This window comes from Rhipicephalus microplus, chromosome 9, assembly GCF_043290135.1.
Source record: "Rhipicephalus microplus isolate Deutch F79 chromosome 9, USDA_Rmic, whole genome shotgun sequence".
NCBI classification, from domain to species: Eukaryota; Metazoa; Arthropoda; class Arachnida; order Ixodida; family Ixodidae; genus Rhipicephalus; species Rhipicephalus microplus.
The window spans coordinates 75,494,790-75,511,651 of NC_134708.1; the positions used below are offsets into that span (position 1 = coordinate 75,494,790).

Below are 16,862 nucleotides of genomic sequence, written 5' to 3' on the forward strand. Positions count from 1 at the left end.
CTCGCACCGCGACGTTGACTACCCTGATGACTCTCTTGTCCTACTCTGGACGCCGTATCGACGTGAAGGTTTGTGCGAGAAGCTCCTCCCACGATACACAGGACCCTACAAAGTTCTCCACAAGGTCACCGACGTCGACTACCTCATCACTCCCGTTCAACCGCACTCATCCTCTGCTACACCATCTACTGATGTTGTTCATGTGTCGCGCCTAAAGCCCTACTATACTGCCAGTCCTGATTGACTTAGGGGCGCCGTGACGGCGCTTTGTTCGCCGGGGGTGATATTACGAGGCAGTGGGCATGGCTCTACCGTCGTGGACAACAGTTCGATGAAAAAGAAGTGGACTCGCCGCGCGAGAGACTGGCAGCTCTGAAGCGTCACTTTGGCATGTAAATATAGGAAATACGCTCATTCCTCTCTTCCGTGTGTTTGCGAGCTCCGTAACAATATTCCAGGACTCTTAAGAACTACCTTTTTGTGTGGCTACTTTCTGTGTGGATAGCCCGGGCGTCGTCGAGGTTGACCCTGGCGGCGTCAAAGTTTGCATAATTTGCTTGTGAATAGGTTTTAATATTTATTTTCCTTTTTCTGCGGCCTTTCAAGTTTTACCATAGCGCAATACAAGTGTTGTATTATGGCGGCTCTTGCATCTTTGGTTGTGTTGTAAAAAGTCGTTAAAAATTGACCGAGCGAAATTTGTATTTATTTCATTGCAACGAGTAATTCACTGTGTCAGTGTTAATTATAACTACTGAAACGGGTTGTTGAACAAGCAGGAGTTGACTCGGCGAACGACAGCTTTATTTAGCGCAAGGGCTAACTGAACGCAAGCCTGCGATCACAGCAAGTCTTCTTCCTTTTCTATACTCGAGCTCCATGCCCACTGCCCTCGTTACAATCACCCCCGGCCGATGAGGGAGCCATCCTGGCGACCTAAGGACAGGTGTACACAGAAGGGTCATGGTGTGGCTTGAGCCGAGAGATGTGTACGATTTCTTGTCCCCGACGGCGCTTGTCCGGAGATGCATCCAGCGGCTCGACAAGGTAGTTGACAGGGGATGTTTGGCGTACAACTCGATAAGGGCCATGGTACCTGGACGAAAGCTTGTGGGAGTGTCCTGGAGGAGTAGAAGGAATCCATAACCACACCAGTGAGTTCGGAGCAAAGCTCATATGCGTGGTTGACGCGTCGTGGCGATGTTTTTGGCGCGTCTGGTCATGGGACGTGAACGCACGAGCAAGCTTCCGACATTCTTCAGCGTGTGCTGCTGCTCGAGAAACAGTAGTCATCTCTGAAGGGTCCGGTCGATAAGGAAGAATGGTATCCATTGTTGATGATGGCTCGCGTTCATGAAGAAGGAAGAAAGGCGAAAATCCAGTGGTGCTTTGCGTTGCAGTGTTGTAAGCATATGTCACAAAAGGGAGTATGCTATCCCAATTTGACTGGTCGGATGAAGCGTACTTGGCCAGCATATCCCCAAGCGTACGATTAAAACGCTCTGTCATCCCATTAGTTTGTGGGTGATAGGCTGTGGTAGTGCGGTGTATGATGCGACACTCGCTCAACAACGCTTTGATGGCATCGGAGAGAAAAACGCGGCCACGGTCGCTTAGTAACTCCCGAGGTGCTCCGTGCCTTAAAACCAGTTTTTGCAGTATAAAAGGCGCAACGTCTTTTGCGGTAGCAGAAGGTAACGCAGCTGTTTCAGCGTACCGCGTTAGGTGGTCGATAGCGACAATGACCCAGCGGTTGCTACTCGAAGTATAGGGAAGCGGACCGTAAAGGTCGATTCCGACACGATCAAAAGCTCGTGCTGGATATGGCAATGGCTGCAAGTGACCTGTGGCATGTTGAGTGGGCATTTTGCGTCGCTGGCACGTAAGGCAAGACCTTACGTAACGGCGAACGAAACTGTACATACCGCGCCAGTAGTACCGCAGCTGCAAGCGAGTGTATGTTTTTAACACACCAGCGTGGCCACATTGCGGATCATCGTTGAACGTGGCACAGATGTCAGAGCGCAGATGTCGGGGGATGACGAGCAACCACTTACGGCCGATCGAGCTGTAGTTTCGGCGGTAAAGCAGGTTATCCCGAATAGCGAAGTGTCCTGCTTCACGGCGAAGCGTCCTGGAAACTGGAGCGGGCGTCCGGTTTGAGAGAAAGTCCAAAAGAGAAGAAATCCAAGCATCTTTGCGTTGCTCGGAAGGCATGTCCGAAATGCTGATGGCCAAGGCAGCACTAGCGGAGATAGGCGAGCCGACAGGCTCTGAAGCCAATGGCGAACATGACAGGGCATCGGCGTCGGAATGCTTCCGGCCAGAACGGTAGATAACACGGATATCGAACTCCTGTAACCGCAATGCCCAACGAGCGAGCCGACCATTAGGATTTTTTAGTGAAGATAACCAGCAAAGCGCATGGTGGTCTGTTACAATATCAAACGGACGTCCATATAAATAAGGCCGAAATTTTCCGATTGCCCAAATAATGGCGAGGCACTCCTTTTCAGTTACACTGTAATTCTTCTCGGCTTTACTGAGGGTGCGGCTGGCATAGGCAACGACGTACTCGTCAAAGCCCTCTTTGCGTTGGGCCAGTATGGCCCCTAGCCCGACACCACTAGCGTCCGTATGAAGCTCCGTTGGAGCAGACGGATCGAAATGTCGGAGTATGGAAGGCGTGGTGAGGAGCCGTCGGAGTTCCTGAAATGCATCATCACACGCCTGTGACCACGCTGACAAATCAGAACTTCCGGCAAGAAGATTGGTCAAGGGGGCGATAATGGAGGCGAAATTGCGGACGTAGCGCCGGAAGTAAGAACATAGGCCGATGAAGCTTCGAAGCTCTTTGATGGTGGTTGGTTTTGGGAACGCCGCAACTGCATTAAGGTTTGTAGGGTCCGGGAGAATGCCGTCCTTAGAAACCACATGGCCGAGGATTACAAGCTTGCGAGCGCCGAAGCGGCATTTCTTCAAGTTAAGTTCAAGTCCCGCCGTGGAAAGGCACCTAAGAACTTGCTCGAGGCGGCTGAGGTGGGTCGCAAAGTCGCTTGAAAATACCACAATGTCGTCCAAATAACAGAGGCACATTTTCCATTTCAGACCTCGCAAGATGGTATCCATCATCCTTTCGAAAGTGGCTGGCGCATTGCAGAGGCCAAAGGGCATAACGGTGAATTCATATAGTCCATTCGGTGTTACAAAAGCTGTCTTCGGGTGGTCTCCCTCTGCCATGGGCACCTGCCAGTAGCCGGAGCGTAAATATAACGAAGAAAAGAACTCTGCTCCTTGTAGGCAGTCCAAAGCATCATCGATGCGCGGCAGAGGGTATACGTCTTTGCGCGTTATCTTGTTGAGTCGGCGGTAGTCAACGCAGAACCGGATGGATCCGTCTTTTTTCTTGACGAGAACAACCGGTGAAGCCCAGGGACTGTTGGAGGGCTCGATGATGCCACGTTTCAACATGTCGTCCACTTGTTCGTCGATGACACGGCGTTCAGCAGATGACACACGGTACGGACGCTGTCTTAGCGGGGCTTGTTGACCAGTGTCAATACGGTGAACGACCGCAGAGGTTCGGCCTAAGCCTGACTGGTCACGATCGAATGAAGAACGAAAGCGGAGAAGAAGATTTATAATCTCTTTGAGCTGAGTTGGTGCGAGCTCAGAGTCGATGGCGTCCGAGAATACGTCCAGAGCATCATTAGGCGCAATGGTAGGAGTGACAGCACAAATTGGGAGCGAAACCGTTGAATCGGGTATAGTAGCCGGAAGAATGCATTCGCAAGGTTCGTAGCTTCCCAGGCATTCTCCACGATGACGGGCTGTCCGAGGGATTGCACACATAAATGGCAGCGTGACCATTGCGAAAAATGACGACGGCAAACGGAAGTATGATATTTCGACGGCACGCAGATGGGACCGATGGCATAAACAACACAGGCGATTTCGAAGGGGAGGCACACGACACCGAGACAACAACAGCTGAGAAAGGCGCAATGTCAACGTCAGAAGCAGCAAACACTCTACACGAAGCACCATCGTCGGGGTCATAGTACGGCACAGATAACGTGAGTTCAGAACGAGCACAGTCGACCAAAGCAGAATTTGACGAAAGAAAGTCCCACCCAAGGATAACGTCATGCGAAGAACGGAATAAAACTACAAATGTGACGACGTACATCGCACCTTGAATGACGACTCGTGCAGTGCACAAAGCTGAAGGCTGAATATGATGGGACGTAGCTGTCTGCAAAGATAGGTCGGTAAGTTGCGTGGTCATTTTCTTCAAGTTTCGGCACAGTTTCTCGCTAATTACAGATACGGCAGCTCCAGTGTCAACAAGTCCGTGCACCTTAATGCCATCAATATAGAGTTCAATTTCGTTCGGGGGACAGCAGTTAGGTCTTGAAATTTTCGCTGCCAACGCAGTTCTTGCCTCCGGAACTGCACCCGTCAGTTTTCCCCTCGCGGTGGGCTGTTGCGACGTAACATCGGAGAAATAGATCGACGACGAGGAGAAGGTGAACGGCTTGCGCCGGATGGTCGGCGACCGGGACGTACGTCTAGAGGTGGATCGGCAGGAACGGGATATCGCGGCTGAGTGGGCATGGCGGACATGTAATGTGAGGCTCCTGCAATGTCGTGAGAAGGGAAGCTGCGACGACGGCAGTGACGAGCTACGAGGCTTGGGATGCCACATGAAAAACATATCGGCCGATTATCCGGAGTGCGCCATTGGCTGACGATAGGGGCACTGTTCGCTGAATAAGGTACCGTAAATGGTCGTGCAGGCGGCGGCGTCATATAAACGTTCTGACCTGTTTCATATACAGCCGGAGACGGGACGGTCAGCGAGCGGGAAGGTGGCGTCGACGAATAAACGTCGCGAGTAGCTTCGTAGATGGCCGGAGGCGCTGGCGCACGTGGCCTAGCAACTGCGGCGGCATACGTTAGTGGTGCGGTAACAGTTGGTGGAGCCTGAGCTGGTGGCAATGCTTCGGCAACTTGCGATTGAATGACCTGGCGAAGCGAAGGCGACAAGGGTGCCATCGGCTCGGTAGTTCTTGTGATTATAGATAGCTGCCGGGCGACCTCCTCGCGTATGAATTGCTTTATGGCTGCCATCAACGCAGAGTGGTCGGCGGTGTCATGGCGATAGTCGAGGGATGAGATGTTCGCGGTGTCTTGAGCAGCGCAACGTGTAGAAGCGCGCTGCCTACGCAGCTCATCATAGCTTTGGCAGAGCTGAATCACCTCAGCGACCGTCTGGGGACTCTTCGCAGCCAGCATTTGGAATGCACCGTCGTCGATTCCTTTCATGATGTTCTTAATCTTGCCTGCCTCGTCCAGAGTCGAATCGACGAGCTTGCAGAGAAATAGCACATCTTCGATGTAGCTCGTGAAAGTTTCATCTGCTCTCTGTACTCTGCCCCGCAAGCGCTGTTCAGCACGAAGGCGGCGGACGGCCAAAGACTTCCGCAAGGGTTTTTGCCAATTCCGACCAGGTACTGAAATCACTTCGATGATTTCTGTACCATAGTTTTGCCACGTCGGTCAGGTAAAAACTCACATTTGTGAGCTTATCGGCTGCGTTTCACTTATTGTATGCGCTCACCAGTTCATACTCGGCAATCCAGTTGTCCACATCTTGGTCCTCTGTGCCACCAAATATGGGGGGGTCGCGCTGCCGGAGAGTGCCAGCGCAGAAGACAGGCACAGATGCGAGATCTGGAGTAGCGGCATGAGATGGCCTCAGATCAGTCATTGTAGGAGGTAGTTGGAGTGTGCGGCTGCGAAGTTCCAGGGTGAGGACCAGATGTACCCCGCACTTTCACCACTTGAAACGGGTTGTTGAACAAGCAGGGGTTGACTCGGCGAACGAGAGCTTTATTTAGCGCAAGGGCTAACTGATCGCAAGCCTGCGATCACAGCAAGTCTTCTTCCTTTTCTATACTCGAGCTCCATGCCCACTGCCCTCGTTACACTACGTTTCAGTGTTCAGGGTCAACAGTGACCACCACTTCTTCTCCACCAATCGCAAGTCTTCTTCTCCACCAATCATGTCATACAAGACATTTTTTCTGATGTCACGGGACATTCCCACATGTGAAGGAAACTGAAAGTTTCACCTACATTCTTTAGGATACTGAAACATCCCTTTCTGGATAAGCCAAATAGGTGTGTCTATAGCTCCCTGCGACTCTTGGTAGATCAGATTGTCTTCTCCCAACACAGGAGAAGGCAGCGTGGTCATCGCGCGCCCAAGAGCTTGAGAGCCGGCGGCAGGCGCTCCAGTTGGAGCTGGAGAGGGTGCGAGAGCGGGAAGCCCACGCGCTTGAAGAGGCCCACCGGTTCTCGGCGCGCGTCCTCGAGCAGGAGAAGCAGCGTGCCGTGCTCGAGCTGGAGTTGCGCAATGCCCAGAACCGCCTGGACCGACAGGCCTGCCCGGACAAGAGGCCCGGCGGAGGAGGCGCCGCGGACGACGAGAACAGCGCAGAGGCCCTGACGGCCCGGCTGGCCGAGGAACGGCAAGCGCGCCAGCAGGCTGAGGCCGCCGTTCAAGACCGTGAGCGGCAGATGTCCATGCTCAATGTGGACTATCGACAGTTGCAGGTGGGCTGCATGCCGTTGGTTTATGCCAGAATAGTTTGTACCAGTGGCTGCCACTGCTATTGTGGATGACCCTGAGCGGGAACTGTCCAGATACGCATAGATATGCTGTGATTGCCGGCATTATTGTTGGAGTATAATTAAGAAGTCAATACAGTCTGCTCTTGCTCATGTGACTCTTGTTAACCTAATTTTTCTGCTTGATACCGGTTAAGTGTCCCAATAATTGCCAGTACACTTCTACTTTTGCTTTTTCAATGATTTTTTTTTTATTTTTTATTTATAGTCAACAATTGTGTCGTTTAGCTATCTTCTCTACTATTCATTTTTGCATTCCTTATTTTCACCTGCAATGAATTCCTATTGACTAGCTGAACTTTTTCATTGTTCAGAACATGTTTTTCTGGCTTCACGTGGAATTTTTGAACCCAAATGCTTTCGCGCTGAAAATGTGGCCACTGCTTTTGTCAGCTGCTCAACCGGTTTTCTGGTGTGTTCACAACTTGAACCATGTTCTTGCTGCTTTGGTTCAGACGCAGCTGCAGCGGCTGCAAGGTGAGCATCGGCAGGAGGCGGAAAAGTCCCAAGCCCTGCAGGCGCAGCTGGACGAGGAGGCCCGCCGGCGCTCGCAGCTGAGCCAGCAGGCAGCCCAGCAGGCCCAGGAGGTGGCCCGGCTGGCACTGCGCGACCGGCAAGCTCAGACAGCCCTGGCCGAAGCACGCCAAGCACAGCAGACAGCCCAGGAGGAACTGGCCAGGATGCAGACGTATGTACCCTCTCATTCATTTTTAAGAACATAGGGGAGCGATGGCGTAACCTTATGTTCTCTAGCAACCACCAGCACGGGTACACGCAAACTCATAACCTCTTCGTGCTACCTGGATGCAGCTGCGCTACTGTGCTTGTGCCATGATGTCATTGGAGCGCTGCTGCATTCGATATCACACGCCGCCCGTACACTGCTTCACCAGCTGTGCATCGCTGCACATATGCACAGTGCACCTGCGCTCGTCCTCCCCTCGCCTTAATGCTGCTTGCGCCAGCTCTGTCAAGTCATACATCACGTCTCGTCAGCTCTGCTCTGCCTTGGGCACCTAGTGCCAGCTCTGGCGGGCTCCTTTTTTAGGGGCGAAGCTTCTCAAGGCGTGGGTCTGTCCATCCTCGGCGTATGTATATAGCCACCTCTAGTTTAGTTCTTACATTGTTTACTAGATGGCGTGGCTACCTCTAGTTTAGTTTTTCGATTGTTTACTAGATGGCGGGGAGCGTTGTAATAAAATCCGTTCATTGTTGGCGCGCGCTCGGAGTTGCCCGATGGATAAGGCCGCAGAGCGGCGAGCGCGCAAGGCGGTGGCAGCTTAGTTTTTCGATTGTTTACTAGATGGCGGGGAGCGTTGTAATAAAATCTGTTCGCTGTTGGCGCGCGCTCGGAGTTGCCCGATGGATAAGGCCGCAGAGCGGCGAGCGCGCAAGGCGGTGGCAGCTTAGTTTTTCGATTGTTTACTAGATGGCGGGGAGCGTTGTAATAAAATCTGTTCGCTGTTGGCGCGCGCTCGGAGTTGCCCGATGGATAAGGCCGCAGAGCGGCGAGCGCGCAAAGCCGCGGCAGCGCATGCTCGCAGACAGAATATCGATGTGCGAGACCGTGAAGCAGAAGCGCTCCGTGAAGCTTCGGGAGGCCAAAGCGTGTCCTCTGGCTGCGCGCCGCCGCCGCCAAGATCCCAGCGTTCGAGAACAAGAGGCTCAAGCGTTACGGCAACGGCGCGAGAACCCTGCCGTACATATACACACACACAGTGTTTCTCACGTCTTTCTTGATGATGTAGTGGGCGAACTTTCACTGAACAGTCACGGTTTTACCGATGATTTCCCCTCAGGAGCTTCGCCCACTCATCATCATTCACCCAGTAGATATGCTGTGATTTTTTTTTTCATTGTGACTACATTTATTGGTGGTGATAGCGATATGCAGTACCCTCTGAGCATAGCGGAGATGTGAGGACATCAGTAGTGATAGGGTATGTGGCGGTGGGGCCTAACAAATATGTTAATTCTTCATTATATTTATGCTAAGGGCACATTGGGCGTTACACAAGGAAGGACACACACTTATCACAAAGAACAATAAATGTTTCATGCACACAACAAAAAATGACAGTGGTGTTGGTAACACGTTTACTGCAGACACTATTGCTTAAAGAAATAAGTGTACAATCAGTCCACAAAGGTTGGAATGTGCTAGCGAAAAATAGAAAACGTATCTACAGAAAGCATGGCATAAAGAAGTATCTACACAAATTGTCCACAAATGTGATACAAAATTTTCTCACCTGTCAAGTAACTGGTGTGTCAACGTAGCAGCTAAGGCATTGGCTGCTGAGCTCATGGGCCTGTTGAGTTCCCCAGTCGCAGCAGTGTCATTCCCATGGTACCAAAAGGCAGGCACCCACACACAGAGATATGCATGTACACTAACTACCTCCAGGTGCCGTATTTTAATTTGGTGATGTCGTAATCACACAGTATCATCATGCCTTTCTTTATTCTTTCTCTTTCAGGGCGAAAACTGTGAGCGAGCTGCAGATGAAGGAACTCCAAGACCAGCTTGAGGCCGAACAGTACTTCTCGGCAAGTGTTGTTGGATCTGTAAATGCAATTCAAGAACAGAGCATATGTGCAATGCAGGTTCCCTGCTTCCTTTGTGTGTGTGCTACTGCTTAGTGAACGCAACTCAAGCTCACAGAAATGGTCTTCTTTCGACAGAATCGACTTTGCAGCATAGTAAAACAAAAGGCAGCTATGTAGTTAAACCTCGTTTATAAAGAGGGATCTATTTAGTCCCGGTAAAGCTCCCGTAGAAGTTATGCACCGAAACCTCGATTATATGACACAACTTTATGGTGACCCCACCTCGTATGATGCCTCTCTGGTACTGCCAAAGAAAAAAGTAATACTTAGTCAGATCCAACATGCAACCAGTTTTCATAGCCTCAAAATAAAAAGTCACCCTTATGTTGTGATACAACCTTGAATGTAAAGAATCTATTATTACTTAAATGTGTCATTACGTTTACAGGAATGCAATGATACAAGCACTTGCATGCTTGTATGTTCATTGTGAACGCATTTAACTTGTGTGTTGCTCTCATGAGCAGATGGACAAAGGTCTGGCATGGAGCAAGGAGAAAGTTGAGAGGGATCGTTGCACAGTATGACTAAAACAAAGAAAGAAATAAAAGCAGTAGATGAGGCACGCCCAGGCCGAGGTTAGCATGCTCCCTTCTTACCAGAGTGGGAAGGGCTTCTCACGCTTTTGCTGTGCACTGCAGACGCTGTACAAGACGCAAGTTCACGAGCTGAAGGAGGAACTAGACGAGCGGAACAAGGCATTCCAAGAGTTGGAGGAACGGCGCCAGGTGCTCAGTCGGGAACTCGAGATGGCCACGGTGCGTGCAGACTCCCTGGAGCTTCACCGCTCCGTCCTCGAGGACACCGCTGCGGGACTCGAGAAAGACAGGTGTGCAGGGCCTTGCCTCGGCAAGCCATGTTTTTCCTTGTAACTGCAAAATAGCTCACTTCAAAGAGACAATGCAGTGTCGTTGTAGTTATGGCTGTGAACAACAGCTAAAACGCATCCAGGCCTCCGTTCTGTAAATCTTTTGCATTTCCAAGAACCATACTATTTGTTAAGCCCGCCATCAGTCCACATTATAGTCATGCTTATAGGCATGTTTGGTGGGCTAATCTTGCTCCAGTTTTTTTTTGCGGCAGTTATGTTTGGTTGCCTAATTTTATGCCAGTTTCCTCAACATAATCATGATAGGTGGGCTAATGTGGGGCTGGATTTCTCAACATAATCACGTTTGGTTGGATAATGCTGTGCTGGCTATGCTTGGTTGGCTAATGTTGTTCCGGTTCTTTCACCATAGTTATGTTTGGTGGGCTAATGTTGTGCCAGTTTTCTCAAGGTAATCACGATTGGTGGGCTAATGTTGCGTCTCGTTGCCTGTTTTATAATGCAGGGCAGTACGCGAGCTGGATCTGGAGCAGCTGCAGAAGCAGCTGAACGCCGAGCGGTCCATGCACGAGGCGGCCCTGGCCAAGGAGCGGCAGGAGCGCCAGGCCGAGGAGGCGCGCCACGAGCAGCTGCAGAAGCAGCTCGCCCAGGAGCGCATGCTCAAGCTGCAGGCCGTCAACAAGCTGGCCGAGATCATGAATCGCAAGGACATCGCAGGCGGCGGCAAGGGTCGCGCGGCCGGAGACCTGCGGCGGCGCGACCGCGAGGTGCGCAAGCTGCAGCAGGAGCTCACACAGGAGCGCGAGAAATACGCACAAATGGTCAGCCGCCTCCAGAAGGAGCTCGCCGAACTGCAGGCAAGTCTCCGCCGCGTGTGGATCGCGTGTTAACCATTGCATAGTTTCCCGCTATCGTTGCTAGAGAGAACTGTGGGGCTGCTATTTTTCAGCCACCGTGGGAACGGTGGGTAAATGCATGGATCTGCGTAGTTTTTGTTCTTGCAATTTCAGATGCGCTTGTGGCTTTCTTTACTGTTGTCTTGGCTTTTATTTCGGATATAAAAATGGCTCTTGGCAAACCTCGTCAAGTGGTTTGAATTGGTCAGTCTAAAGAGTCAAGGTGTTGAAGTGGTACTGCTGAACTTGCGCTGAGCTTTGTCTTGTGATGACAAAGCAGCTGTGGGCTACATGGAGCCAAAAGAACGATGCTTTGGCAAATCCGTGCTCTACCCATCATTCCCATGCTAGCTAAAGTTCTATGCATCGCAGCTGCCACAGACAACAGCGCCACTAGTGTGAGCCATTGAACACACTGCTGCTGTGTTATTGGTGATGAGTGACACTCATGTTGTGGCGTGGCGGGGAGCAAGGTAGGAGGTGCACATATGTGCCATCAGTAGACAAAAGGCAATGTTGTATGTCTCCCAGGCTCGCTTGGCCAGAATGATGGCGAATGGCATTGGCTCTTGGAAATGTAGGTTAGGATTCGAAAACTGCCTGCCCAATTCGGTTGGCGTCATGAAGCATGAAGCGTGGTCTTTCTTTGCCACATAATATCTTGGTTAATTCAGGTGACATCGAGTGCAGCAGTGTCAAATGTTTACAAAATCTCTATATTGAATACGTCCTACAGCCAACAAAAAATATGGGCTGATCCCAAGGTTTATTGCTGCACTCTTGCTGTATCTTTGGGATCAGGTATTTCTTTATTGATTTAACAATACTGATCTCATCAGAGATTATAGCCAGGAGTGCATATGAAAACATATTTGTTTACACAAAATCATAATTGTTAAAATTACAATATGACATACAAATAACAATTATACATTGCCATAATAAGAACAGACAAACAAACAATTTTAGTAACAACGAAAACATGGACTAGATTACCGCTAAAAGCAAGTAGGAAAAGGTATGTGTTGACTCTGGGCATATTCTTTGTACCTGCTTCACTCCAGACCATGCACAAAGTAGCAATAGCTAGTTGGGTCAACACAGCAGCTAAGCCACAATTTAAGCTTTTGCGTTTACTTAGTGGTGTATTCACTTGCTAGTTAGCATTAGCTAGCGTTTGGTGATTGATGGTCAATGTTGGCTATCTGCTGTTATAACATGACCCATTAGATTTATAAGAGCTTGGCATTGTTCTTGCTCTGAAACACCACCGCGGAGGTTGCTTTGGGTCGTAACACATATGATTGTTATGTAGGAATGATTGTAGTTTGTTATGCCGTCTCAAGCAACAAAAACGAGTGATTGCCACGCAAGGCTTAGCCCAGCTCAATTTCTGCAGGCAAGTGCTCACGAGGAGGGCCAGGCGCGCATCAAGCTTCAGATGGAGCTGGACTCCAAAGACTCTGAGATGGAGCTCCTGCGGCGAGTGGCGTCTGCTGCTGCCCTGACGTCTCCGGATGCCCTGTCGTCCGTGACGAACTCCGGCGGAAGCGGAGCTCGGGACGGTGACCCCCAGCGCCTCGAGGGCTGGCTCTCGGTGCCGCAGAAGCAGAACATCCGGCGGCACGGCTGGCGGCGGCAGTACGTGGTTGTGAGCTCGCGCAAGATCCTCTTCTACAACAGCGAGGCGGACCGGGCAAACGCGGACCCTGCCCTCGTCCTGGACCTGAGCAAGTTGTTCCACGTGCGCTCCGTCACCCAGGGTGATGTCATTCGTGCAGATGCTAAAGACATCCCTCGAATTTTTCAAGTGAGTCACAGTAACAGCTTCTTCACAAAATGACTAAGTTGTGTATAATTTATTAGTCATTATGCACATCATAGTTTCAGAATTTAATTCCATTCATCAACAATGTTAGGAAACTTGAAACATGTTACTGTAAGTGTAATATACAAAGTCTCCTACCTTCTAAGGACACCTTGTTGACTTGTTAGGTGCAGGTGCTTAAAAGGTTGCTAATTCGACACCTATTAATGCAGAGAATCAGACATTGCAGGCATTTTCCCAGGTCCTAGCTTTCATATACATCGGTTAATGGCATCAAGCTCTCGTTAATTCAGTCGTATTTGGCCTCAGGTTGGTTAAGGCGAGAGGCGGGCTTGAAATGGCAAAAAAATCGCAAAAAAAGTGGATTCTGGAAAAAGTGCAGTATCGTGAAGTTCAAACATTTAATAATCTCCAGGTGAAATCTGAAAGCTATATACACACCTATTTGTTCATTGCAAATACTTCAAAATTTTCAATAATTTAAATTCGAATCGAAGCAGATTGAAATACTCTACTATTCAAAATAGTTAATTGGGCGACTTGATGATTCATGATTATTTAAAATAAGAGCACGATATACTTAGACGCAGACAGGATAGACAAGGATAAGCGCTTACTACCAACTGAAAGTTTGATGGAAAAGCTGTGAAGTATATACTGACAGATTAGATGTTTCGTAAGCACATACAATAAGATCAAATTGCAGACCAAAATAGCAAAACCGTTAAAATATTTATGTATATCAGCCCCACCTTACCTACACCCATTTTACCTTACACCAATTACTTAACTCCTATGGCACCTGCGACTGTCCAAAAACGCTGGCTTCTTATCAAAAAGAGCTATTGACGGTGACGGTTTGTTCATGCAAGTCGAGTATTCACACGCTGTGTTTGCAGCTTCAATTATAATTCTTGTGCACTCATCTTAGTGTCTATTAATTACAGTGCAGTCCACTTATAACGATATCGAGAAAACCTAAAAATATGATCGTTATAACCGGTGATCGTTATATCTGGACTGCCGCCAAAAAATCGTCGCCGGACGTACCTTTTGTAGCTCCAGGCTTCATTTCGCTATTTTCACCAATTAATAAATATTGTAGATAGTAGGATGTCAAAAACAAGACTTTATTTCTTACTCCGAAGAACGCATCACGGGTTCGCTGAGGAAGAGAGACTGACCGACGGCGGGGTGGGAGCAGTGGGAGGAAGAAAGCACAGCCAGAGGTACACAGCCGGAACGAGGCCCCGCCCCGATGCCGCCGCGCCGCTTTGCTTTTCGCTTTTTTTATTTTCTCTCTTTTTCCCGCTTTCGTTCGGCAAGCTACGAGTAGCTTGCCGGCTTGCCGTTGTAGAAGGCGGGGAGCCGCGGAGTGCGGCGCTTTGCTTTTCGCATTTTTTTTTTTTAATTCTCTCAGCCTCTCCGCGGTCGACGCGCGGCGAGGCGCAAAACTTGACACAGCTGGCGCCATCTGTAGCGCGTCGCGCCAACTCGCGGTGCTCTCCTCGGCTTTTTGAACGGCCGGGACGCGCTGCCGGCGCTGTGCTGCAGTGGCGGCAGATACGTACTCACCTACGCCAACTTTTCGTCTTGTCTCGGCATAGTTCGTTTCAGAGGAACTTATCAATCTAAATGTTACGATTATTCTGAATGAAACATGCCGTCCACGGCAAACTTTTCATCGTTGTATCCGATATGCGGTGGATAACATATCGTTATATATGGTTTTTTTCCCCATAGCCCCAATGCATAAAATGAGACTGTTAAGTCGACCCATCGTTATAACCGATATATCGTTATATGTGGTATCGTTATAAGTGGACTGCACTGTATGACTGTGTTGTCCCAGATGGCACCGCATGACAAAACCACAGAACAGCTAAGTCGCCGACCGATTTTTCGGACTCCAAATATTCGGACTTGTTGGATATTTCGGACTTCAATAATGCACCGTCAGGGGTTCCATAGGGCTAATGCATTTTTTTTTTTTTCGACCGGTTTTTGGATGAATTCGCCCCCAAGAGTTGGATTTTTCAGACTAAATCGCTTGTTTTGAGCCATGCCTGGAACCTGTAAGGAGGCCGCGATGTTGGATTTTTTGCTGGCATGACTAAGCTTGGCGACTTATTTTTTAAATAACTTTCCTGCCTTCGAGATTGGAAAGCGAATGTCATATTTCAAGTTTCCAGCACTGTCGTCATCGCACCGTACGGGGAGGAAGCAGAGTAAAGATTCCTTATTTTTCGCAGCAGTTGCTGTTTGCCAGCTTGTTCCAGTCGTCATTTAGCACGTGTTCTGCCGGGACGTGTCGAGACGTTGTGTGTGCTCGAGCTCGACGCCATGGCTCCTCCATCTGTACCATGGCGAGAGCCAGGTGGTGCGAAAAAGCGTGGCAACTGTACGATCATGACGTTGGAGAAGAAAGCTGCAATTATCAAGTTAATAGAAAGTGGACGGTCCCAGTTTGATGTCGCCAAAAAATACCACCTGTCAAAGCACACGGTATCCAGCTATATCAAAAACTGAATGGAGATTTTGACAGCGTTTCAGAATTTATAGAACAAGAGCCAGAAAAACGACAGCAAAGGCATTCATCCAGCCCTTGAAGATACTCTGCAGTTGTGGTTAAAAGAAGTGTTGGCAGAGAACTTGCCCGTATCAGGAGATTTCTTGAAAGAAAAGGCTGACTCGTTCGCACTCAAAATGGGCATTGAGGATTTTAAATTCAGTGATGGATGGCTTCGCGGCTTCACGAAGAGGTATGGATTTCTGTTCAAAGAAGTTAGCGGTGAAAGCGGAGTGGTCGACCAGACTGTTGTGTCCGATTACCGTGTCACGAAGTTGAGATCCTTGTTTAAAGAATACATTCCTTCGGACACCTTTAACTGCAATGAGACAGGACTGTTCTTTAAGATGCTCCCGGACTGTACGCTAGCATTTTCGGGAGAATCATGCTCCGGCGGGAAGCTTAGCAAGGAGTGCTTAATAGTGATGGTAGGTAGGTGCCAACGCCACCGGTACAGAAAAACTGTCTCTTTTTGTAATCAGGAAAGCAAGAAATCCTGGGTGTTTTAAGGCGGTGAAGACCCTCCCTGTGGACTACGACAGTAACTCCAAGGCGTGGATCACGCAGTATTTATTTGAAAAATATCTACGCAAACTTAACCGCAAGTTTGTGCGGCAAGGCAGAAAAGTCATGTTTTTTTGTTGACAACTGTAGCGCGCACGGTAGCGTGACGAACCTTGAGGCCATTTAGCTTGTGGCAATAGAGGCTAGCCCGCTGCCTTTGCGCGGGCTTTGCCGCCTTTTCTGCCGTTCTCATTTCGCGACATCACTCCCTCCTCCGCTGTCTGCCGCAGTCGGAGAGCGAGGAGTGACGCTTAACCCCTCTCACCCGGTAGCAGATGTCGACTGTGGTGCCGCGCGCATGATCTCTCGGGACATTTCGCGCCTGTCGGGAGTGAGTCAGATTTCTCCGGGACAGCCGAGGGTGAGCACGCATTCCCTTTTCTGTCTGTGGACTCCCATTGTTTGGGGCCCGTTGGGCTTCGTTGACGGCGCCTCGCGCCCGATGTGAACGCTCACCTTTTGTTGCCCCTTTGCGTGCGCTAGGCCAAAGAGTGGTACGGTGTCCTAGTGTGTGGCCAAGCTACGCCAACCTGTATCTCTCCGAAGCCAACGCGAGTGTCACTGCTCTATCTCGAGCAACCAGGCCTGGGTCCCGTTGTCTCCGTGAATCACTTTTACCCCGGAGACGTGCTCGCAGCACCCCTGTGTAGTACTTCTCGCCCGTGACGTGGATAAGCCCATTTGCTTTCCAGCCACGTCTTTGCAACGGGCTCTGTACTGCGATTTTGGTGTTGTCGCAGGCAATAGAGTGTTGCGACCTTAAGCAGTACTGTGTTCTCGCCATGGCAACAGTTAACGTGTGCCCAGCGGCTCGCTAGTTGCTGTACTCCTTCAGGTTACGTGTACGCCACAGGCTGGAATTTTTTCCGC

General features: G+C 49.9%; 1 protein-coding gene across 1 annotated transcript in view; it reads left to right on the forward strand.

Annotated features, from left to right (window-relative positions):
* The window catches only part of Rok (Rho associated coiled-coil containing protein kinase), a 75,683-nt gene that overhangs the window by 47,775 nt on the left and 11,046 nt on the right, over nt 1-16,862 (forward strand). The window contains exons 14-19 of the mRNA XM_075873861.1: nt 6,244-6,621; nt 7,152-7,384; nt 9,177-9,246; nt 9,948-10,135; nt 10,641-10,992; nt 12,431-12,841. Of these exons, the coding sequence (XP_075729976.1) occupies nt 6,244-6,621; nt 7,152-7,384; nt 9,177-9,246; nt 9,948-10,135; nt 10,641-10,992; nt 12,431-12,841 (1,632 nt within the window). The remainder of the gene's footprint in view (nt 1-6,243; nt 6,622-7,151; nt 7,385-9,176; nt 9,247-9,947; nt 10,136-10,640; nt 10,993-12,430; nt 12,842-16,862) is intronic.